The 24,649-nt window shown below is 45.0% G+C and overlaps 1 protein-coding gene across 1 annotated transcript; it reads right to left on the bottom strand.

Moving 5' to 3' along the window:
* Positions 1 to 479: 479 nt before the first annotated feature.
* LOC129384738 (acetylcholinesterase-like) lies at positions 480 to 23,646 on the bottom strand. Its single transcript, XM_055070345.1, has 5 exons — positions 23,153 to 23,646; positions 20,464 to 20,779; positions 15,189 to 15,424; positions 9,986 to 10,297; positions 480 to 1,048 (listed from the first exon to the last, which is right to left on the bottom strand). The coding sequence occupies exons 1-5, from the start codon at positions 23,383 to 23,385 to the stop codon at positions 817 to 819; spliced, it is 1,329 nt and encodes a 442-aa protein (XP_054926320.1). The 5' UTR covers positions 23,386 to 23,646; the 3' UTR covers positions 480 to 816.
* Positions 23,647 to 24,649: the final 1,003 nt, after the last annotated feature.

Raw genomic sequence — 24,649 nt, 5'->3', positions numbered from 1 at the left:
GCGTCTAAACAAGCAACCTTTATATAAGATTTCACAGCTTACTCAAATGCATCACATTGTTCACAAGGGTTTTTCAAATGTCCCGCATGCAAGTATCGTGGATACGAACTTTTTAACTCAGCAATAAAAAATGATATCAAAATATTGTAAGCTGCACCTTACGACACATCTAAAACGCACTCAGTGGATGTATTACACAGCCATCAGAAATATGATTAGGCGCACTTTACAGAATTTTAATGTCGTTTTTCATTGCTGAGTTAAAAAGTTGCAGTAGTTGACAAGGCACATGTGATTGCTAATTTTGTTACTGAATTATTCGGAACTAGAGAAAACATTCTGAAGGCAATTGACTGCCTACTTCTGAAAGTCATTGAATTCAAACTTTCTTTTATTGCAGGAAATCATCCTGTTCGTTGCAACGATTGCCGACAAAATGGTTTCTTCTTTACCATGTATTTAGATGAGAGCCCCTGACCTAAAGCTTTCTCCATCTTGGGCCAATTAACATATTGCGATGGAATTGAGTCCTACGGCAACTTTTGACGATGCAGCAAGCGTCTAGCATCAGTCCTCATACTATGTCCTTTACCTGCACACATATATTTACTCGCCCGCATTCCCTCATGACAAGAAAATAACGGGAATGATCAACATTTTCTAGAACAACGAAGGAAATAAGCATACGACGTTTTCGAGCGCTTGTAGTGCCACTAAAAGCTGCGGTGTAAAGCGGTAACGAACTACGTTTTATTCGCGCAGACACAACATGATGGAGCTGTCTTTTTTTTTCTTTTCAGCATAACGCCTTTGGTCTTATGCGTCACCCATATAGCGCACCTTCACTGTACTAGCCATCTTGATCGGCAAGTCAGGCAGCAGCTGGCCGAAAGTCGGGAAGAACTGGGGGCGGACGGGCCGGCCAAACTCCAACGCATTCTCTACGTTCTGAAGGCACATCAGCGGAGAACTGACGTTACCGCACGTCACATGTCGCGACGCCTCTTCTAGCAGCAGTTCCCGGCAATAAGTGGTGCTGTCGGGGTACCTGTGCAGGGAACCAAGGGTAACTTGGGTAAATATAAGGCCCACACACAAGACCAAAATGTTTCGGCGAATTCACCGTAAACATCTGTCCGAAATTTTGCAATTTCAGTGCGGCAAGCGGGCTTGTGTGAAGGAGCACGTTTGCCGCTGGGTGGGTGCTGCGTTTAAAAATGGCCGTGGAAAACACCACTTTCATGTGCAGCGTTGAATTACATCTTCCCTGAGCGAACACAGGGTGTTTACCATGTTTAGCCAAACAGGGTGAAGCACCCAACGCCTAGCACAGGGTTAATGTACGTACACGAGGAACTACATCGAGGCGTTAGCCTTAGGTGCTGCATGGGAGAAAAATTAAGACGTCCGGCATTATCGCGCCAAAATTTATGGCACCATAATTCATAGGCTGTCCAGCCATCGATCTTTGGTAGGAGTCGAACCCGTGAAGTTTGGTGTTAATGAAAGTGAGGTTAATTGAGACAAACTTAATTAAGATAAATTTGAGTAAGGCACCCCAACCTACGACCTTTGGTGGGAGTCACCCATTACCTTTCGTGTTACTTCCGGCGAAATTATTCAAGGCAGAGTTAATTAGGACAGAGTTAATCAACGCACTCGTACCGACGACTTTTGGTTGGAGTCATACCCATGACCACTCTTGTTATTTACGCCGAAGTTAATTAAGGGACAGTTAATTAATGTGAAGTTATGTAGGGACTCAATAGTCACGCACCGCCTATGGTGGGATAAAATGAGTAATAGGAAGTAACAACGTATACGACTGAGAATCTCTAGTAATTTAAAGAATATGTCGTGAGCGCGCACGCTTTCACATTCATCCTATTTAACGCATTCTAACGTGTGTCCCCCTTTTTTTTGTAGTCGTCATGAGTTAGACTTTTTTTACCATTAAATCATTTGAGCTCCCGTTGTCGGTGACCCTCGAGCCACCTTGAGTCAAAAGCGAGAGCCGTTATCCGGGCACTCAAATGAGAACATCTGGTCAAGTTGCGAAAGTAAAACGAGACAATCCGGGCCACCAATCAAAATTTTAAAAATGCGGTCTCTGGCCCCCAACCTTCATAAAGGACCGCATTACAAACGCTAGCTACTAGCTACAAAAAATATTGCTTCCAAGTTATTCCTAATGTTTGTTCACAATATTGCTCAAGCTGTGACTTCAAGTATGTTTTATTTGTAATTTCCAACAGCGTCGTTGAAAAGGCAGATAAAGGGCACTGTGCACTTCCTCGCCATCTTTTGGCGTTGGGCGCCAAACTCCAGCGGCCCACGAGCTTTGCAGCTCGGCTTCTGCGTCATGTCGAGAAATGGCGCCACGCTGCGTGGCACCTCCTGCAGGCGCTTCTACAAGCCGCGGTGGTCTAGCGATTATGGTGTTGCGCTGCTAAGCACGAGGTCGCAAAATCAAATGCCGACCACGGTGACCGCATTTAGATGGAGGCGAAATGCAGAAACGCCGGTGTCCTGTGCATTGGGGGCAGGTTAAAGGTTTGCTGGGGGTCATAATTATTCTGAATTCCCCCACCACGGCGTGCCTCATAATTAAATCATGGTTTCGGCACGTAACACCTCAGAATTCAAATTATTCTTCTTCTATCCCGGCCGCGGCGGCCGCATATCAATGGGGCCGAAATGCGAAAACACCCATGTACAGGGAGCACAAGGGTATAAGCTTGAAGTGAAGCGCAGGAGCCACAACGATCTGCTAGTGCAGCGGGTTCAAGCATCGCAGAGCAGGCTTAAGTCTTGTGGACGAACTCACTACGAGAAACTAACGGACCCACTAGGAATATGGAGCGAGCCCGATTGAAAAATTGGACCGCAAGACCGGCCCTATCTGTAACATAATACTTGTAAGCATTCTAATACTTGAATATATTTACCTTGTGTATCTGGTTCCGTCATTTCTGTACCCTAGTCCCCATACACCATTTGCAGCACGCACAAGATGTTTCATGTGTTCAACCGCGGCTGTGTCGCTGATACAGCCTACCCAATATTTCACAGTTGTGATTAGTTAAGTAATATCATTTGCACATTTCCCTTTCAATTTTTGGGGGGCTAAACGAGGGGCTCCGGAACCGGAGGGCAGTGCGTGCAGTCAACCCTACAGGTTCTAAAGAAGTGGTGGCATGTCCTCAAGCTAAATGCTGTTACGACCCCCCCCCCCTCCTTTTCTTTCTACCACCAACCGCGATGTTTTTGACTTGTTAAAGGCTGCTCTCTTTCTTCAACAAACGAAACAAAAATTTCAAGAAGCTTGTGACTTTTGAGACTGTCGTTGTCGGCGATTTCCTGAGTAAAGAGCGCTGCCTGTTTTCGTCTGGTTCGACAAATCTTTCATCCCAAAGTGGTTCTCGAGGAAAGGAAGGCTGGCGTCCTGCACTGCGGTTCGTCAGAGGTCGTTGATGAAGCTAATTAGCGGGGTTGTGCGCGACATGTTTGATTTCCTTAAAATGCGCTTTCCTAAAGGAGCTGGCGCGCATTTGGAGAACTCAACAGAGTTTGCGAACATCGCAACTGCATGCTCAGCTCTGGCATCCTCAAAATCGGAATGACGTGACAGTTTGTTATCGTTTGAAGAACGTAGGAAATTCCTTGCATATATCGTACTTAAATTAACCGGTAACCCGCAAACAGTGCCGCGCACACCTGAATTAACCACACGTTAAGTAAATCATGCGTTTTCTTTATCGTTACTACTAAAGCCTTCTATTATGAAAAGATGTAACATATAGCAATCAAATATATATATATATATATATATATATATATGTGTGTGTGTGGGGGGGGGGTATACAGAGAGCGGGAGATGAACTAAACGATGCGACATGAGCCCCCAGACATCCCCCCCACACATCAGATATACTTCCGGAACCACTGGAATAAAGTATATTTAAGCTGTAGAGCATGCTCACAATACCCGGTGAAGTTTCTACCATTTAGGGCTCCAGGAAAAGACGGCGCATTGTGAAGGAAATAAAACTAAAGAAAATCTTCATGCAGGCAGATATCAAGGATGATTATTTATACAAGGGAATAGCTGGGCCGGCAGTCAACGAGCGTTCACCCAATATTTGCCGTAGAAAATGTTCCCTTCAGTATTCTGTGTAACTTATTTTCAACGTTCTTTCTCAACGCGAGAACGATGGCGTACTTTCTATTGTTCTTGTGCTTCTTCTGGTCATTGACGCCGAAATATTCTATATGGCAACTTTCGTCCGGTTGCCTTGTGAACCCGCCATGCACGGTCGCCCACTAACCTCATTTTCTGCAGAAGATGGTGGATTTCTTCAGCATTCTGGGCAGCATCTGACGTGAGTAGTTACACATTCACCCCGCTTACGCAGTGATGAACCGCGTGACCTCGCGTGTTCGGTGTGAAGCATTCACAGTGTTCACTTCGGGACAAGAATGGCTGTTGCGGTAGTGCCTACTGTAGTAATTGAAATGTTCTCGAAAATGCTACCAAAGCATTTGCTAACACAAGAATAGCGGCATAACTGCCGCTGTTCACGGGTCGAGAAAAACACGCCATCGACATATTGTAAATGTGACGTCGTTGCCTCTTACTGGGTGCTAAATCACGTGACCTCGCGCTACAGCAACTGGAGACAGTGCGCGCCGCAGTGGAAGGGCCAACGTAATGCTTGCGCGCTACACCACATCGATCGCGCATGTGCGGAAGGGGAATCCCGATTTATCCTCAAGCGGCGATGTCATTCGGTAAGATTTAGAAAACGTTAATCTTGCAGGCTAAACAAGTCCTTGGCTTTACACTGTCTTCGCTGCGTGCTCGCGTCTCGATTACAAAATTATAATCTGAGATTTTATGGTCACTAGCCACTGTATGATTATGAGGCACGCTGTTGTGAGGAACCTCGAATAACTTTGGACACGTGGGGGTAAGACTTGGAGCTTTAAGTCGTTGGTGACGAAAATTGCCAGCGAAGAAGCCCTCAACTTGACTATATGTTTGAGACCGTTTTTCTTAGCTGGGATGGAAAATGCCTCGCTTTTCGTAAGCCAGTCGGACCGCGGGGTTACGATAGTCAGGGAAGTAAAACGGACGAAAGCAGTTGTTGTTCGTAAACACAAATTTGCCGATCTTGCAAGATGGCATAGGCATAACAACCATTATGAAAATGAACAATGAGTTTCTGTAGAGAACGTCATGTGTTCCTATTGTGACTTCAGACATTCATAAAAAAATGCATCGTCTAATGTTTTTTGGCATCACAAGTACATCAGAGACTCTAATGACAATGCACCTTCAGATTTCTGATGAGAAGAGTATACAGCTTTTTTGTGTTATTGATAATGTCAAAGTACATCATATATGAATGTGTACGATGCCAAGCCGTGAAAAATTCTTTCTGATGTGATAGCATTAATTGGCGCATGAGGCGGAAAATCGGGCATTGTCGGCCTGAGCACACGATGTACAAAGAGGTTACAAACTCTCAAGCTTTCTCGGGAGTCGAACCCAATACCTTGGTGGTAATTAAGGCAACGAACAAACGAACTTTGGTGTTGACTGAGGCAGTTAATTAAGAGAGAGTTAACACAGGCACTGGAACACACGACCTTTAATGGGAGTCGAACCCACGACCTTTGCTGGTAATGAAGGCAATAATGTTTAGACAGCTAATTATTATATAGGTAATTAAGGCACTCGTACCCACGACCTTTGGGGTAATGAAGGCGATGTTAAGGCACAGTTCCGATACAGTTATTTAAGGCACTCGAATCCACTGCCTTTTTTTAATGAAGGCAATGCTGATTAAGGCACTAGAACCCATGACCTTTGGTAGAAATCGAACTCACTACCTTTGTTGTTAATGAAGGTGAAGTTAGTTTAGGTACTGTTAATTAAGATATAGTCATTTAGGCACTCGAACCCACGTTCTTGTGTGGGAATCGTGCCCATGAACATTGGTGTTAATGAAGGTGATGTTTATGTGCAGTTAATTAAAGTATAGTTAAGTAAAGCACTCGAACCCATGACCATTGGTTTTAATGAAGACGACGTTAATTAAAGTAACGTTAATTAGAATATAATTAATTCAGGCACTCAGACCCATAACCTGGGGTGGGACTCGAACCCTGTACCTTTGGTGGGAGTGGTTTAGATTCATCCTTGGGGGCAGTCTAAGAGGCAAAAATGAAGAAAACGATATAACACAGTGTGAGCGCCGAGTACTCTGGAAATGATTTCGATTTATCAGGGCTAGGCACAAAGCAGCGACGTCATTTTCTTTTCGTTTTAAAGAGCACTCTGAGTTCGTGTTTCCCCGTTATCACTTTTGGTAAACAGTGCAAACCTATAGTGTATGCCTTGTTCTGCGTAGCTTGGTTTCTCGGCTGTGCTACTTGTCTTTAATTGGCGACCGACAATTGTGCAGATTGATATGAGCATGATATGGAAAACTGCGCGCAAGCGGCAGCGTCTATTTACTGGAACGCACTGTAGTACTTGGTTGCGAGCACATCCCATGCCAGCGCACATTTCAGGCACATACCACACAGGCCCAGTGCAGGCTGCCGAGACATGTGGGTATTGCGAGGAATCTTTGTGGGTCGCACGATCAACACAGAAGGCACGGACGACAGGAATGCAACCCGCGCACACTAAACACACTAACACGAAAGCAAGATACGGACGACAGGGGCGTAAGCTGCGCCACACGAGCAGATTTGATGCTTTCCATTTGGGACTGCTGCAACGGGCACTGAAACATCGCACACTGCCCACATGTCCCACGGAGATCGGGTCAACGATGTCTGAGGCTATACAGTTGATGTGACCTGCAGCATGAAGTTATTTAAGATGAAGTGATGGCGCGGGTAGCGCGGGGAAGAGCGAAATGCGTAATTCACAGGCTTTAAGAGAGGTGACCGAAGTGCAAATCGTTCGAATGACGCCACAGCGACGGCTTTCTATAGGTTGTATTCACTGACGACACGCCCACGCTGCCGCAAGGGCTGATGGGAAGGGCGCGAGCTGGTTCCGCTTCCAGTGCGCCATGATTTTGGCCACTTTGCGAAGCTCGTCGGTTCGCGGAGAATGCAGTAGCAGTGAGTCGCAGCAATCATGGTAAATTTAACAGTTTATGGATGCAGCAATAAGTCGTGGCAAAAAAACCGCGAGAACACAAACGAGGTTACGTTCTATGGAGTGCCTTCAGTCATCTGCAACCAATGCAGCTGGACGCGGGAATTGTCGGAAAGGTGTCGTGACGAGTGGTTTCGCCGCATTCGTCGCGCTGACATCGACAAAAATTCTCCCAACTACAAAGTATGCGATGTTCATTTCATTTCCGGTAAGTGCCAGTTTACATTCTAAACCTTGCAGTTACGTGTATTTTATGCTTGAGCACGAGTGTGCTTGTTGCCGCGTCACCAAGCAGCTTTGAAAAGGGCAGTTAAAGTTGTGGTGCTCCGAAGTTTACGCTTACATAACCGCTTTTTTTATGGAAGTAGGCGACCTTCATGTACACTGCCCACGTGCGCACCTGTATTGTTTAACCTCCACGCATTTTAGGTTTGAGCAAGTGTGTGTTGTCGCGTCACCATGCAGCTTAGTAAAGGGAACTTAAACATGTGGCACTCCGGATATTCACGCTTTCTTAACCGCCATTTTATTGACGTAGGCGACGTTAATTTGCGCTGTCAGCGTGTACGGGCACAGCTGAATTGTTTAGGCTCGCTGGCGACGTCTTTTGTAATAAGCTGTTGTTTGGACTTTTCTCTGTGGCCTTGACATCTTCCTGCAAGACACGGTGCTGACATGCACGCCTCTATTTTTGTAACCTGCAGGAAAGCCATCTTTTTTGATGGACGAGACAAACCCAGACTAGGCACCAAGTTAGGGCATGCAATAAATGCTACAGATCTTGCGGAGGGCAGGTATGGCATGCCGTTTACTCGCTTGTGCTTTCTCCTACAACTCGAGCAACAATAAAGCATTGCTCTCGCGATAATATTTGCGCATTATGCATCGCTGCAAGTTTTTAGCAAGTCCAGAAATGCACTATAAACATTGTGGAATAGTTATCATAAATGAAAGTATTTTTTTCTTGTGATTCGTTAGCTGCTGTGATGAAAGTACATTGTATATTGTAATACAATGTAATTTCACACACTTTAAACTTGTCAAGACGGGTGCTTTAGTAAAAGGAATGCACGAGGTAGCCACAGTGGTGGCTTACCCTCATTGCCGTCGAACGAGAATCGGATACAGCGGGATGATTTGACGACAGACGAGATTGTTACCTCCGATGTTACTGTATCAATTCACCGCCACGACAAGGTGGGGCTAAGCTGCATCATTTCTCTCCATGCATATTTTCTGTGTTTCGTTAATTCAAAGTGTGCTTTGTCTGTTGATAAGTCTGCACAGCAAGTGGACTTCGTGTACAATAAGCTAGCTTCTGGATTGACTACGTATGCGTGTTTGCAGTGTTGATACGAGCGCTAGAGAGCTTTGACAACAGCTACGTAGCACATTCTTTTGCTTCGTACTGTTACGCTCGCTTGAAATTTGATTTCATTGCGCTGCACGACTCTGTTACCCAATAATAACGAAGTGTATCTTGCGCTATGTATACGTAGGTGTTGTGTAATTGTTGTGAGCTCGTTCAGCGCCGTGAAGTCGACGCCGATAATGGAGTGGCGTAAATACTGTAAATGTGTGCGCCAACGACATGGTGATGAGATTAGCATTAATAAGTAAAGATTCAATAAAGAAATCTAGCAGAACCCATTTCGTGATGAATGTTGACTTTGAAGCGATTAGCATTGCTTAGCTTAGATTAGCATATTATTAGATAAAGTAGCATAAGATAAGATTAGATTAGCATACCGTGCTGCCACCGCCGAGATGCGTCGTGTATGAGGCTGTTTGAGGTGTATTCAACTGGGCTCCTCTATGGCGCTTATCTCTGGACGTTGCGCTATCTGGCGGTGTCGCCGCGAAGTCAGTGCGTGGTGCACATTTGAGTATATGTTCAGACATGTATGACGATGTAAGCTGGTGTGAAAGAGATTTATTGCAGTGTGGCAGATACCCTGTGGTCCAAGTTGCCGTCACTTTTGTCGACGAGATGCACCATACCCATTAGAACATACCTAGGTACCCGAAATGGAGTCAAGAAGCTGAACAAAGAGGGACACATCACAAGTGGTACATACCCAGCGATCCAAGTTCGCGTCAAAGATGTGCATTCAAGGGTACCACATACCCAGTAGCACTTGCCCAGTGACCTAAGTTGGCGTCAAAAAAGTTCATTGAAGAGCGGCATAAATCTAGTGCTGTACCCAGTGACCAAATTTAATCCAGTGGTCACTTTCCTACCATGCTGCTTTATCACAGCAGGCCAATTCTCTAGCTATAAGGTTACCCACTGACCAAAAAAGTTATATGGTTTTACGTGCCGAAACCATGATCGGGTGATGAGACACGCCGTAGTGGGGGACTCCGGAAATTTGGACCCCCTGGGGTTCCTTAACGTGCGCCTAAATATAAGTACACGGGTGTCCTCGCACTTCGTCCCCGGCCCCCTGGGACGAAAGTTGGCTGGAACCGATTTCAGGGAGACGTGGCGAAATACCGCACCCATAATCTAAGAGATGCTCATGCGGAGCAATTTCCGTGCTTGAAATATAGGCTAAGCCCACCTGTTGCTACAAGCCCACCACTACCACCACACACAAATGTAATGATGTCGACGCCGACCTGACATGGTGTCATCACGAACTTAGTAGAGACAAAGTAAGTCGCATCGTCTAGGGAGCGGCGAACCACCTCCTACCCCATGTAGCCATTGAACATGGCTACATGGGGTAGTGATGGTAGCACCGGGCAATGTTGGCCTATATTCCACGTGGCGCCTGGTGATGTTTGCTAGGTCCCACCCACCGGCCAAATGGACCGTTGCTCATGAGTATGACGCGGTCGAAGATGGGCGCCGCAGGTGGCTTGGCCGATGTGTTGCGGCTGAACAAGAGCAGACCGATGGACGCAGCGCCGGCACCATGGCCTACGGCCACCACGTCTGAGCCGTTGCCGCCGAAGTAGCCAATGTACTCGCGGACCCACTGCAGTGCGGTGAGCTGGTCGTAGAGGCCCGCGTTTCCCGGAGCGTCGTCGGTGCCATCCGTTAGGAAACCGAGGACACCGAGTCGGTAGTTTGGCGCCACCACAACAACGTCTCCCATAACAGCCAGGTATCTGCGTGGCATTCCGCCGTCCACATTCACGACAACCATTCGTCTTGTAGGATGCCCAAGACAAAAACAGGTCGCAATAAGAAGAACGACTTCGTGGTAGTAGCACGAATTCTGAATTATCTATGAACACAATTTCCCATTGACCTCATGTTCGCCCAGTCAAGTGCGGCAATGTGAGCGTCCGTTCGGTTGCGTGAGCAAAGGGATCAGCATTTGCGTATGGCACGTTACAGTGGGAAATAGCTACAATTTGATTATTTTTTTCTTTCTGAAATCAATGTATAGCCGCACAAATGGTATTCTTAAATTGATGTTTCTAAGGTTCGAGATTTGTGCCTATATAGGTCAGTTTTATACCACCAATGAACTTCATATTTTTACTTGTTTCCTAGCTAACCACTGTTTCTAGATATCCATAGATCTCAAGCACTACATTGTGATGCGGTCGCAAAGACCGCATCACAATGCGAATGCGTTGTCTAAGAGTGTTCAAAAGCAAGGCCTACTCTTACGGCTTAATTGGAAAATAGCAAAGCGTGAGTAGTTTAACCCGATGTTTAAATACATTTCGCTCACAGCTCCACAGATTTTGCGAAACAGTAAACACACATCTCATACGATTACTGTCATTATCATTGCAAACAAACGTATTCAAATCTGCGTACTTAATTGGCTCCTTTGGGTGAGCTCGCGACAAGAAGCCAATTGAACCTGCGGATTTGTGCGCATCGCAGAGAGTTATTGCAGAAGACTTTGTCATGTTTTGCAACCATCAGGTATGTCTGCAACGTTCTGCTGCAAAACGTTACCACTTTTATATGTAGAAATTGTCATGAAATATTAATAAGTGTAGCAATCATTGAAACCATTTCCCAAACACTGCAATGACATTGGAAGAATACCAACATTTATTTCGGCAACGGTATGCACTGCAGTAGACACGTAAATAGGTTCCTAATTTGTCTTAAGTTCTACACAGCCCTTTGTGAGAAGTTAGTTGTTTGAGTGTTCCTTGTTGTAATATACCAGCAGTATCCACAATGTTTGCGAGCTCTAAAACAAAAGTACCAGGCACCAACATGAAATTCGGGAAAAAATGCAACGGTGGGGTTTAATGTGTGGCAAAAGTTTCCCGTTACTGGCTTAGTTAGTTATAAATAGGTAAAATAGTTAAACATAGTTAAAAATAAAGCCACGATTTTCTCCCCTATTTTCACGTGCCATATAGGAGGTTCATAGTTGCTTTCTCCAATGTCCGCGACGAACTACCTTATATATGGCCACAATAATGGGTGTAATATTGGTAGTGCATAGGCAAATTTCCAATTGCGTTCGGTCATTGCAGCCTTTCGAATAAATGTACGTATTAGAATGCTCCGAAGGGTTATCAGTGTATTACGAGCACAATTACGGGCTAATTACGGCGCAAACTTTACCACGCTGTCCTTGCCCATTTACGAGAGACACCAAGAACAGACTTAGCGAACAGGGAGAGAACACAATAGAAAACGTTTGTTAGAAGTGAAACACCAGTGGTTAGAGTACAGCCTATGTAAAAGAGCCCTTAACACTTCCTTGAAAGCGTTGTGCCGTCGTTTAACGCTATGCGTCTAAGTGTCCGGAACGCACTGTACGCAAACTTCAAATTTGGCGCCCTCCCCCTTCCGCAATGACATAGGAGAGGTCGCTCATTGTGCGTTGTGCGCAGGCAAAGTTCACATTTTGGGGATTATTATTGTTCGTGCAATAAGTTACGCATTCTGGCCGAGCTAAGCATATATAATTCAGTTTTAAGGGCTGGGCGAAATGTCGCACAGAGCCCGTGAATCTTTAGAAAAGGCCTACTTCCTCAAAGGTTAGGGATGGTCGATTAATTTTTTATGGTAATAATGATTATTCATTCATCATTTTAGCTCTTAATGGGTTAATCGCTTTCGATGCAGGGCTTTTTATTGATTAATTCGTAATGCAAATTTTTGTTGGGCACATTAAAATGTGTGAAACACAGATATCTACTTTTGTGGTACCCTAATTTAACGCTTCAGAGGTGGAACCAAGATAGAAGTACAAGTGCTTAAACCAGGGTGGTTGCTTGGGCTAGTTGGTAATTCATGATCAAAAATAACGCACAGCGCGAAGGACAAGGAAAGCGATAGACTACATACACAGCGCTGTGTATGTCGTCTATCGCTGTCCTTGTCCTTCGCGCTGTACGTTATTTTTGAAGTGCTTAAAGTTTGATAAGCAATACTATTTAATTTGTTAAAAACTAAATAGCGTTGGCCCTTGTGGCCTCTGCAAAAGCTGAAAAATAGGTGTTCACTTGCACTTCGAGCCGAATTGAACAAGATACACGGGCCTAGTGAATCTCTGTGCAGTGCAGTTCAACAAGATATAAGAAACATGCCAGATGAGAAAGGTGAAGACAAATTAAAATATGCAATAAATTTCAATATGCACAGGGGAAAAGACCGTTACTGGTTTAGGATTTTAAGCCACGCGCTTTTTTCTATAGAGCGGAGGAATATCAATTTGCTGGGATGTTTGGGTGAAACCGACAACTTCGTTGAATGGCCACGCAACCAGCACGCGAGAACAGACACGTTGAAGCTGTAGATTTGCTCGAACCGACAAGAACTCCTCCGCTGTGTCAAAAACATGCTTCAAGCCAGTGCTAATGCTGTGCCACGTTTTAATTCGACTGGAATTGATACGACGATGGACGACTGGGTTCCTACAGAATGCCTTGAAGTGCGAAGACACCTCAAGCGTCCTACTTCGGGCGGCGTGGTGGCGTGTGCAGTGTGGGGCAAAGAAAGGGGAAGCGCTCGCGTCGGCACCGCTCAGGACTCGCACACACGGTCGGCAATCGCTGTAGCACAGCTGCACAGTCGCTGCTTATGCTCCACCATCGTTGTACGATTACAAAATTTTCGCGCCGCTCCTGTCAAACTCTCGAAAATGTACAATCGAACATGTCTAATCGAATAAGTTGTTGAATGAAAGGCGGACATCGATGAAGGATAATTGTTTTGAGGGGCACTTTTAATCGATGAACGGATTAATCGCGGTGTTACCGCCAGTATCATCGCACGTTCTTACTTCACCACAGTGTGTTTTTTACCGCTGTGTAAGAGTGCACTATTATTTTTCAGTTTTTTTTTATTTACAGATACTGCAGTCTCATGTTCGAAACATTGTAGGGCGGCTACATAAAAGAAGCAAAAGGAAATATCAAAACATGAAACTAAACAATTGCTTAACAAACCGTGCATGTTCAAGTTGTCGCAAAAACTATCACGTTTATTCGAAGTGTCAACCGTTCACGAAAAAAAATATATTTTTGAAGGTCAAGACAAAAACTCAAATGGCACAACGTTCAAAGGATCGTACTGTCAGGTCACAGGTGTACAATGACCACTGACATAAATTGGGGGAACTATACAAACAGATTTACGCACATTATTATAAAATATGTTAAGCCGGTCGCACGTTCGTCGATGTTCTAGTCAATTCATTGATAAGAGATGGTGATGCTCTCAAGGGGAAAGGTTGTGGTCGTAAGGGGTGAAGAACATGCATATTGATGAACATGCCTGACCAGCGATTTATAGGCGCTTAGCTTACATTCTTTAGTCGCGCTTTATGGGCAAGTAGGGTCACTATGCTTGTGCCAGTTTAAGCTAGAAGAGAATACAGCACCAAGGTGCTAAAATTCCTGGACTCCTTCCAGTGTGTGTTCCGTATCGCCATACTTATATTGCAAGGGTTGTTTGTGATCAGTGAATGTAATTGGCGCCGTTGTGTTAATGTCCATTTACGAAGTTATGCTCCAGTCGTAAAAAGAAGAAAACAAATCATTTTGTCAAACCTGATCAGTGACACTACAGATATTATAATACAAAACGCAGTCATCAGCGCAGACATGACGCTTAACGGGGGGTTGGTAGCAACATGGACGACATCATATATATAACTTATAAGTAAGACGGTTCCCAAAACAGAACCGTGTGGGACACCCGAGGAAATGTGAACCGGTGAACTACTGGCGATTGTAGCTAACAAAATGAGTCCTAAGGTGAAAATTATATGTCATCCATCCAAGTAAATTATCAGCATAGTAGCCTGTGAGAAACGTGCAAATTTAAGGAGAAGTTTTCTGTGGCATACTTTATTGAAAGTTTTGAAGTAATGAATAAACATAACGTCGACGTAGTGGTTGTTAAGCGATGAGGCGATATCGCTCATGAATTGATTTAACTGGAAAAACCACTACGGAAAGAATCCTGATGCTGAAAAAGGATATCGTTATTAGTGAAGTATTGAATTACATGGTTGTGAATGATATGCTCAAGAAGTTTGCGCCTCGTAGAGAATAATTAAATTGTTCTATAATTAGAAATAATTTCCTTCTTGCACGATTTGCATATGGGAACGACATTATCGACCTTTCGAAATTGGCGAGACTCGTCTGGAGTCAAGCGGTTTCTGAAATTTGATTATTATATAAGTTGCACACGATTCAGAGTACCTTCTAAAATATTCATTTGGAATACTATTCGGACCGGAACTTCTGGTAATGCCTTTGTTTGGTAAGAAGTCATGAAGTCCAGAACAAGTTATATGCAAATCTGAGGAAGCTGCTGGTACAACAGGAGTGGCGAAGGAAGAAACAGTGCCGCTATCAATGGCAAAAACCGATTTGAAGTAATTTCTGAAGGCTTCGGAGATCGTCTCATGTTGAGAGCAGCCTTCGTTTTCAATAGTGTTTGGGATTTTCTCGCGAATGCGTCTACATCGTTACAGGAAAATCACGGTTCGTTCCCAAAGCGAGTCAAACGTTTTAATGAGTCACCCAGTGAAAAGCATAGGCCGTACACGCGCGCACTCACCGACCGTCCAGAAGGCGGTCATTGTTTCCGCCTTCTTGAAAGTTGTCGCCATGCACGAAAAAAAGCACCGAGCGGTGGGCACACACGGGCAGGTTACGTTCAGTGCAGTTAGGGTACGGCGTCCAGATGTTCAGGTGAAGGCAGTCCTCGGAAACGGCACGCTCGACATCGAGTGGCAGCGACTGGATGCAGGCAGGCCGCGGATAGGACGCATTGAACACGTGCCTGCCGAATATCTGGCAATGAGAAATGCGCGTCGAGTAATTAGGATTCGTGTTTTGGTTAACATGCCGCCTCGCAATGAAAACTACAAGAAATACCACAGGAGGGAACAGCAACCTCGTGGGTGGGCACAAGTGCGTCAAATCACATTATAAATATGTAATAAAAATCACACTTACATATCTTATGAGCATTTATGCGGGCTTCATCTGTACAAAGTTATCGTTAATCATCGGCTAGTGTTCGTTTTTGCGTCGACGCCATTTTCCCTTCTTGGAATAAAGCATCGTCTCGACCGTGGTATTTCAAGTGGTATTTCAAGTATTTCAGCTTTGCGAGGCGATGACAAATATATTAGGTGGTACTATAAGGATTGATAACCTGACACATTTTATCTGTCTGGTGTGTGGTTGGCATTGTGTTTGCTATAGCGAGGCTGTGTAAGCACAACAGTCGCCCTGAAAAGATGGGGCCCTATTCACTGAAACATTCTTACGCTGCTAAAGTTCGTATGAACAAAAGCCGTACGATAGTAACAGCGAAAATAGTATTAGGGAAACCCGCTGACTAATCGGAAAACGTTCTTGCGAACAAACTTTATGTGAATGCGACCGCAGTTCTTGCTAATTCTATTACCTATCCCGTATATTGACCAGGATTTTGAACTGGTAGAGTGTCTTTTCTTTTTTTGCGGTAGCGTTAAAGAAAGTTTTTGAGTACGCTGGCACAAACATACAAATAAACATGCCCATAGTGGTTCTTGCGTACTTGTTTCCTTCTCTGTCCTCCTCTGGTCGCGCAAACACATTGTATAACGATAGCAACTGTCGGTGTCATTGGCCACTTCTTCATTCTTTGCAACTTTAGCGTGCGTTTTTATGTAAGCGGATCTTTCTTTGCCTCTCTCTTAGACTTTACCACTGCTCCTGTTGTCTGGCACACTGTGTCGGGGGGTGAGTCAGAGCGTGTGTTTGCATTACAGACTCAAAAAAAAAACAGCGCTAAGAAGACGAGAACGAAAACAAGAACACGACGGACAGCGCCTGTCCGACGAACATGTTCCTTCTTTTCGTCCTCGTCTTTTTAGTGCACTTTTACTTCAAATAGGTCACGGCAACTCCGCCACATCAAGCTCCTGCTGTTGACATCATAGGAGCATGGCAGAGAGGAAAGGGGACGCTGGAAACTCGTTTGGACATTTGCACAGCTTCGAATGTGCACAATGCTCTCTGTAGCTCCCTCGGCGTCACCACTAGCCTCTATACAGATGTAATTATCCGTGACCCACCGCAAGAGCATTGCAGATATCTACTAGCGTGCGAGTCCAAAAGCAAGCTTGATAGTATGGTGGAAAGAAGGGGGGAGAATAGAAACAGAATGGGTATAACCGATGGGCAGTCGCAAAGCGAGTTAATAACAGTATTGCAGCTCCCATACAAGGGGGGGGGATAAGGAAAAAGTGTAGTCCGAAGGAACGGAAACGCTACTACTATAGACACGACAGCGGTTGCGGGCAAATGGGCTAAATTTAGGTTCAAGGTGCGGTGCGGTACGTTTCTGCTATTTCTGAAAAATAAGTACTACGGAAATTTGTCAAGCAGGCAACTTATACGGGGCGTACAGAAGCTGACCCACTTTAAAGCGCACCGTAGGGTCTAGGCGACACTACGAGTAGAGAAGCTGTCACACGCCGAATCAGAACATCTGCGCCCGCAGCGGTATCTTTGCGCCTATGGCATTGCTAGAGGTCGCGGGTTATTTATTCAGTGTTGTTTATTTTTATTTGCACTCGTTTGATGGATGATTTTATTCTTCTTGTGATCACGTGCGCTTGTCTCAGTATAGTTAGGTCTTATTATTGGCCAATTACAAGAAATGCCTGCAAAAGGAATTAGCTGGAAGATTGCATTCATTAATGTCCGAATTTATACACAAGTCAATGTTTGTTTTCCTAAATGTTACCCAAATGTGCTATTGACCTAAATTCATGACGAAAGCTAGGAAAAGTGTGGAGATAACGGATTTTCTCCGTCGCGCCTGCCGTACAGCCAGTCTGCAGATTGTTCAGGGTGGTTTTGAAGAGCCCCTCACCAGGTCTGGCTATTTTGAGCTGTAAACCACAGAGCATACATTGCGTGATTAAGATTGTGTCTTCAAAGTATCACATCGCTACGCGCCGCGGAAAGGTCTGAAATTTCAGACCGAACGCCGTTTTTCCTTCTCCTCGCGGCCGTCGCACTCCAAGCCGGAGGATGCGTCCGCAGTGCGACGTCGCTCGTGATGACATGTGACTTCGAGAATAATTCAAGACAACACCTGTTATCTGTGTGATCTGTTCCTTGAATTGACGAAGTGAAGTTTAGAGAAATAATAAAACACACAAACGGAATGTCCACTTGTTTTTTTGTTTTACTTCGCACCGAAGCAAGAGAGATGGTACTTCTCCCTTCATCTGCGTGCTCCCATGTTTGTGCGGTCACGTGCGCAGGTATCAAAACTACGTTATTTTCTACCGTGTTCAGCGCGTGATCATGCTCTGCGATCCGCTTGTTCTGCCTCAGTATTCGTGTAGCACTGAATTATAGCGCTAGTCATGTGTCCTTGTGCACAGCGGGAAAAATCATGCCATGCGCGAACGAGACAACAGCTCGAGCGCGACGCCGTCAGCGGAAGTGCGTAGCGCCGAAAAGAAATTGAGGAGATGAAGTCGGGGCCTTTGACGTATGCGTCACGCGATCTTCGAGGTACGGTTTGGGAGAACGCAGGGAAGGAATTTCGCTTCCAGAGGCTAGACCGAGCGAGGAGAGAGAGCGTCTTGCTTAGCAGTGGAGCCCGCCTGCTGAAATTACGGGTTCGCGGCACTGCACTGAAATACTTCTATCTCGGCTATTAATGAACTGATTTCAAAACATTTTGCGGCAGAACACTCCCTAGTGGACATGTACCAAATAATTCAAGCATATAACCAAAGTTTGCTATGGGGCCTGGTGAGGGGCCCCTTTAAGAAATGTTGCGTAGCCAAATCACTGTATGGCAGCCGTTTGTAGTGCCGAGGACGCCTGCGAAGCTTTCGACAAGAAAGACTCCTCTTCCACGTGCATGCAGCTTGTGCCATTAGCAACCGGATTCGGTAGTCGAGCCTACGTTAAATAATGGTGTGCCATGCTCAAAGTTATTCTTTTCGTATAAATATATGGGTCGACCTGTATTCTTGCTCGACCTATAGGGTAAATAATTTGGGGAAGTACTTCATACACGGCAGTATCCCCACTTGTCCCACTAAGGCTAAAACTCGGCAGCAAGTATGAGTTATATTTTGTTTATTCCGTGCCGTTATTGTAACTGCTATTTATGAAACGTTCGGTGAGTTGTAGTCGAATTGCTGTTAAGGTGTAAATACATTTTGGAAATTCCACCTCCATGTATCCTAAACACAGCCCAATAGTGTACTATAAAGCGTATCGAAGCGATCACCGGCCGCATTAGAGAAAGAAAACGACAGCAGATGACATCTGTGCAGGTAACACTACATGGATTGTATTACATTCATCCTCAAGAAGCCTTCAGTATCATTTGTGTTCCCAATGATGTGTTTCTGATTCATAATTAACATGCTTTTTTTTATTTCTTGTACTTATGGCAGCCATGACAACAAAGGGTGTTGGAACACGTCCGAAAACATCAATTTCGATTGGTGTGCGCGTTGGATGTGTTGTGTGCCTCCTTTTGCGTGTTCATAAAAATCCGTAAAACATCAAAAAAAAAACAATTCCAACTGCCCGCTTGAGCTCCACAGCAGTTGTGGATGAACAAAACCTGGATGAACAAGAAGGCTCTCCATATTTTCTTCTGTACGACAGCGAAATTTCTCCTAGCGCTACAGTTCCACATATTGCACGAAGGATTCTGACAGAAATGAGTAGGCTTCCTAAGCCAAGTCATCAAAAATTGTAGCGAACGCAATGAACTTGCCGCATAAGGCGAATTAAAACATAAGAACCAGTATAGCAGCGGCCCCACAAGAAAGATACACGTCACATTTGCGTTTGAAATGGCACATTTTATGAACGGAAATTGTTCGGTACGTGCTTGAAAGCCTCAGCTATGCAGTATGCTGGTTCGGCTTTTTTCATAATGTGATTGGCATTCTCGGCACAGTCGAATTAGTTTCCTTTTTCGGCAATTTCACCTGACCAACACTTTGCGCTGATACCGAAGATGGCACAATCTTGAAAGCTGGGCCGATCGCGAACGCAACGCAGGCTATAGATGTCGACCGCTTCGGTAAGTATGCACCACTGCGCATGTGCCACTGTCTATGTAACGAACTTCAAAAAACATTCTTTGCGAATTTAGATATGCGCCACGAGGTGTGCGTGGACTTCGTGGTGCCGCCACTAGATGGCGCATCGTGTCCAGTGGAAAGCGCGTAATGGGAGCCCGGATGCAGTGCGCACCTCTCACAGGACGCGTTTCGACTGCTCGCATAATTAGAATTCATCGTTGATTAGTTGAGCCCAATTGTTTTTTATTCAAATAATACAGACGCGATAGCCATGGTCGCGCCGATACCACCGTCGTCGTGATGTTCCCTTATCGACGTTGTTTGCGCTATTCACGGACAGGCATTCATGACCACTCTAATTTTTTTCATGAGATAGGCACCAAGAGCTGTCTCACATTCAAAAGTAGGGAAACACTTGTGTCAATCATTTGTCTGTTTTGCTGACTGAAAAAAAAAAATACACGTTTCTTTGTAGCACGTGTCGCGGAATGGTCTGATAAGGAAAGGAAACTGTTCTGCGAGAGGCTTTTCATTATTTTTGGTATTATTTTGTCACTACCAATTTGTGCGTGAAAGAGATGTTGAAGATTACCGTGGCTTTCAATAAGAATGGCAAATCGAAAGTTCACACTGGTGTTATCCGTGGTTTCCATTGTTGACCATTGGTTTATCGCGCAAAATACAGTGTGGACGTACTGCTGTGAACTACATGCTGGCTTTGTAAAGGCGCAATCAACTTAGGCCTTCAATTAAGAAAAGTGAGCTCACCGGTACGTTTGTATCTGAGGTACTGCTCGGCAGGGCCTTCCGGACGACCTGTAGTTGGGATGGCCTAAAACGCTTGGTTTCACTGAGCGGCTGGGCAAAAGGAACGCCGAAGAAAGAGTAAGAGAAATTTCGGCCGGTCACTGGCTGCACGATCCCGCGCAGGACGCCAAAGGGGCCGCGGATGACGACTTCTATTTTTTGCTTGCGCGGATCATGACTGCCTCTGTCTGTGAGAACCACCAGTGCGACGATGAGCACCCCTACCACCAGGATAGTGGCCAAGGCACAAGCCACGTCCGCGGCACTCACGAAACACCTGCAACGACCAAATCACACTCATTGAAAGCGAAATATGTTTCCGCCATTCAACAGAAATACCGAAATTGCACTGCAAACTCATGCAGGCTTTTAAGATGGTGCAGTTGAAGACAAATTGACCGTATTCCAAGGGATGGTTCACCGGAGCAACGCTTTCCGTTGTGGCCGGTCTACCAAGAGAGTTAACCATAAAAATAGCAGATTGCGTAAAGAGGGCGCGTTGACCAACAACTCGAAGCACGAGGATGTTGAAGTTGGAAAATGACTTGTGCTGAAGCCCGCAAATTGGAGGAATATATATGAAAGGAAATTTTACAACGATCTAGTATTCCGGCGGATGATAAACTTCTCCGTTTAATGCTTCTTTGTACAACTTTCGGACTACAGCAGAAGTGGTTTTCAAATCACACTACATTCCTTTTAATTTTGGACGCGGTCAGAGAGTGCTGTTAAATGCTCTCATTGTCATAAACATTGATGCCGCTAGCATTAACGTCACATCGGCCAAGGGAAGGGCTAAAGTTAAACCTCATCTTGCACGTTTATAGCAAGAAACAAAACACTTCAGCCACAATGTTTTACTGATTCCTCAATTCAGGCCTTCTGACGGGGCCAATGTCATTTGCTTTCATCGTGAGAAGTATGTCAACCCCTGCCCCCCTTCGTAACGTACTCTCGAAACAAAATTGTAGTTTACTTGGTTCAATGGAACACTATTGGTAGCTGAAATCAATGTCAAGGCAAGTTTGTATTCTAAGACCAGGGTACACGTATTCTATACCCCATTGCCACGTTGTGAAACAGTGAAAAATCAGACAATGTAAAATCTTACATGTCTTATTTGGCAGACTCGCATAAAGAAAGACGCCTAACGCTGGCATCGCAACAACAGTGGGGAGGACAGTCATCGGTCGTCGAATCTAAACTCACGAGTCAAGTACACGCGCTTCGGCCTTTCTGCATTATGGTTTGCTTATCTTCACGACTTCATCTGCTAATTACGTGTACCACAACAAATGCCTGGATAATTTTTGCTGCTCTCATACATTCGAGAATATATGCAACACAATTAGCATCGCGGGCATTGTTCTATAAGAAAACGTTCGTTTGCAAAGAGGCGGCTACAATATTCAAGAAACTTTGAATAAAACAGGTGCGTCCTGCGTCAATTAATATTCACGCGTGAAAATAGAAAGCATTAGACAAAGCGTCACGCAAAAGATGGAGAAATGCAGAAGGCTAACATTACGTAGGGACAATAATAAGTGAAAGTACACGATGCATTATGTGCAGAAAATAATATAGAAAGGCCACTGCCAGTATGCTTTTATACATCTACTCAGTCGAACGTCATTAAAAGGACTTTCGCGTGCATGGAAGAAACAAAACACGTGAGGCATTGACCTCCCACAATGAATGGGAGGCCGTCAAGTGAAGTGTTAAACTTTGCCGTTTGATGTTTATTAGCTTGCCTTACTACCGTACTTTTAATTTTCCATACTAAGCGGTGAGATCGCTAGTAGCGTTATTTTATACGGAGATTAAGTAACCAATAAGAGTAACGAACAATCTGCGTAGTCACACACAATAGCCATACTTCACATCCCAGAAGCTACATGCGACGTAAAAGTTACGTTGTAATTTATGCACTGCCGTGACAATACACTGAATAAATTTCACCTCATTTAAACTAGAATATTCTACAAAATAAACAACTTTACGTTACCTTTAGACCTCGTGTGACACAACTGCACAGTTTAGAGGGGCAACTTTTAAATTGTGAATAAATTTTCATTCGGAAACAGGTTTTACCACATGCGTAAACATCAGATCTGACGTACTTGACCACTGCCCGAAAAAGTTAAATTATTATGCGGTATGAGCAACAAGTTCCTGGCGGCAATCTTAACAGCACATTTTCCCAACCGGTCTGGCAACATGAAAATTTGCATCCACATGAATATGGCACCCTATCTTGCATGTGGCACTATTCCGAGTTCGGGATTTTTCTTGCATGTATGTAAAACGCAAAAAAAAAGTGTTTCCAAACCAACCTGTGCGGTACGGCACATTTTTTTTTTTATTATGAGGTTTTACGTGCCAAAACCACTTTCTGATTATGAGGCACGCCGTAGTGGAGGACTCCGGTAATTTTGACCATCTGACGTTCTTTAACGTGCACCAAGATCTAAGTATACGGGTGTTTTCGCATTTCGCCCCCATCGAAATGTGGCCGCCGTGGCGGGGATTCGATCCCGCGACCTCGTGCTCAGCAGCCCAACGCGATAGCCACTGAGCAACCACGGCGGGTGGTACGTGACATTAACAATACCACTATACGTTCCTTCCATTAAAGGAGTGCAAGGCTCACGTGGAGTTCAGGTGAAGGACGATGGAGGAGTAGGCACTCCAGAAGCTGCGCTCCTGCGGAGACCCGCCGCCAGTTCGCATGGAAGAGGCACAAGTGGCACCCGAGAAGAGGCCGCTCTTGGACCCTTCAGTGGGGGACGCTGTGGTCGCCGAGCGTGGATCGACAACGTTGGTCGTGTGTGGTTGACGGCTCGTCTGGTATCCGCAGCTAGAGGCGGTCTTCGTGGCAGCCATGGCCACTTGCCAACTTCTTCTCTTCTGACGCTTGCGCGCGATGCGTGGCTGATGAGCATTATAATCCTAAGATATGGAACGAGCCCACTTTCGGGTGCATACCAAGAATCGGGAGCTAGGAAGCGAATAGAAACAAAAAATAATCAACAAACAAAAAATAGAGATAAAACCTGATAAAGCAAGAATTTGGCTATAGTCAGGAAATATAGGAAGTTACCATGGCAGACTAAACCACAATAAATACGAGCAACTAGCAACGCATAAAGAATAACAGACTATGTATAACACTTTTTAGAGTATCGAGAAAGCGAAATCAAAATGTCATGCATGTACAGGACGCTGCTCGGCGCCGTCAGCAAGTACCACTTCTAGATTTGCACCACAAGACAGCAAACAGAGGCTGCTCAATGCGGCAGCAGCAGCTAGCGACTTGACTTTCGTGCTGCACCTCGCTCGAACGTGAACTAAGCGTCGAAAGCACAGCGCATACGGAGCTATCAGAAGTCGACGCATTTTCTCCACATCGCAGATCGCTTTCAAGATACGAACGCATACGCAGAGTTCGCAGCAGCGGCCGGTAGTGGAAGGCAATGTCCCAGTTTGACCTTGCTGAGCTTGAAGGTCGGGTTTACGGAACCAGACGTTTTAGGGCTTGTACCTGGAGTAGTAGAGCTGTTGGTCTAAAAAAAACATCAAGAGCTTGAAATTGCTTTCCTTGACGCAAAAAATCAAATACTGCAACCCAAACGCCCCTCTGCCTAATCAATATGATGAAATCTCAAGAGTGACAGTGACGACATAGGCGATGCTGGGGAAGCGGACTTTCGATACGTTATTTTGCCTGTTAGGAATAACCGTGTACAGACAAAAATAAGAGGTCTATGGATTACATTTGAATAAATGCGTGGCACTGACGGGACATACCAGTGTTTAATACAAACACCTATGCCGCAGAATGTTTGAAGCTATTCACGGAAATATTTTCAAAGAATGTTCACGTAAACATGATTTTGTGTACATAGCTGCAGCGACCTGATCAGTAAGGCAGCGCCTCCCGACTCCATTCTCAAAGCAGTAATAGTTCATCACCGAAATAAATATTCCTTTCTATTTTAGCCACGGTTAACAAATATTTGTGTTAAAGTAGAGGTTCCTTGTCAGGTTCCCTGTCATGCATCTACGAATCACATCAAACTCAAGCACCGGTAGGCCCAGGAACGTCCTTTCTCGCGGTGTTTCAGATGGGTGAGGCAGCGCTGCAATG

This window comes from Dermacentor andersoni, chromosome 4, assembly GCF_023375885.2.
Source record: "Dermacentor andersoni chromosome 4, qqDerAnde1_hic_scaffold, whole genome shotgun sequence".
In the NCBI taxonomy this organism is placed as follows: Eukaryota; Metazoa; Arthropoda; class Arachnida; order Ixodida; family Ixodidae; genus Dermacentor; species Dermacentor andersoni.
This window is presented reverse-complemented; position numbering and strand designations above follow the sequence as displayed.

What these genes read in the sequence shown, in the direction of transcription:
- LOC129384738 (XM_055070345.1), bottom strand. Translation starts at nt 23,385, where the DNA reads ATGGCTGCCACGAAGACCGCCTCTAGCTGCGGATACCAGACGAGCCGT. An exon ending in GTCCTTCACCTGAACTCCAC is followed by an intron (nt 20,780 to 23,152) that starts GTGAGCCTTGCA and finishes TGGTCGTTGCAG; the next exon opens with GTGTTTCGTGAGTGCCGCGG. An exon ending in GACCGCCTTCTGGACGGTCG is followed by an intron (nt 10,298 to 15,188) that starts GTGAGTGCGCGC and finishes AATGCCACGCAG; the next exon opens with ATACCTGGCTGTTATGGGAG.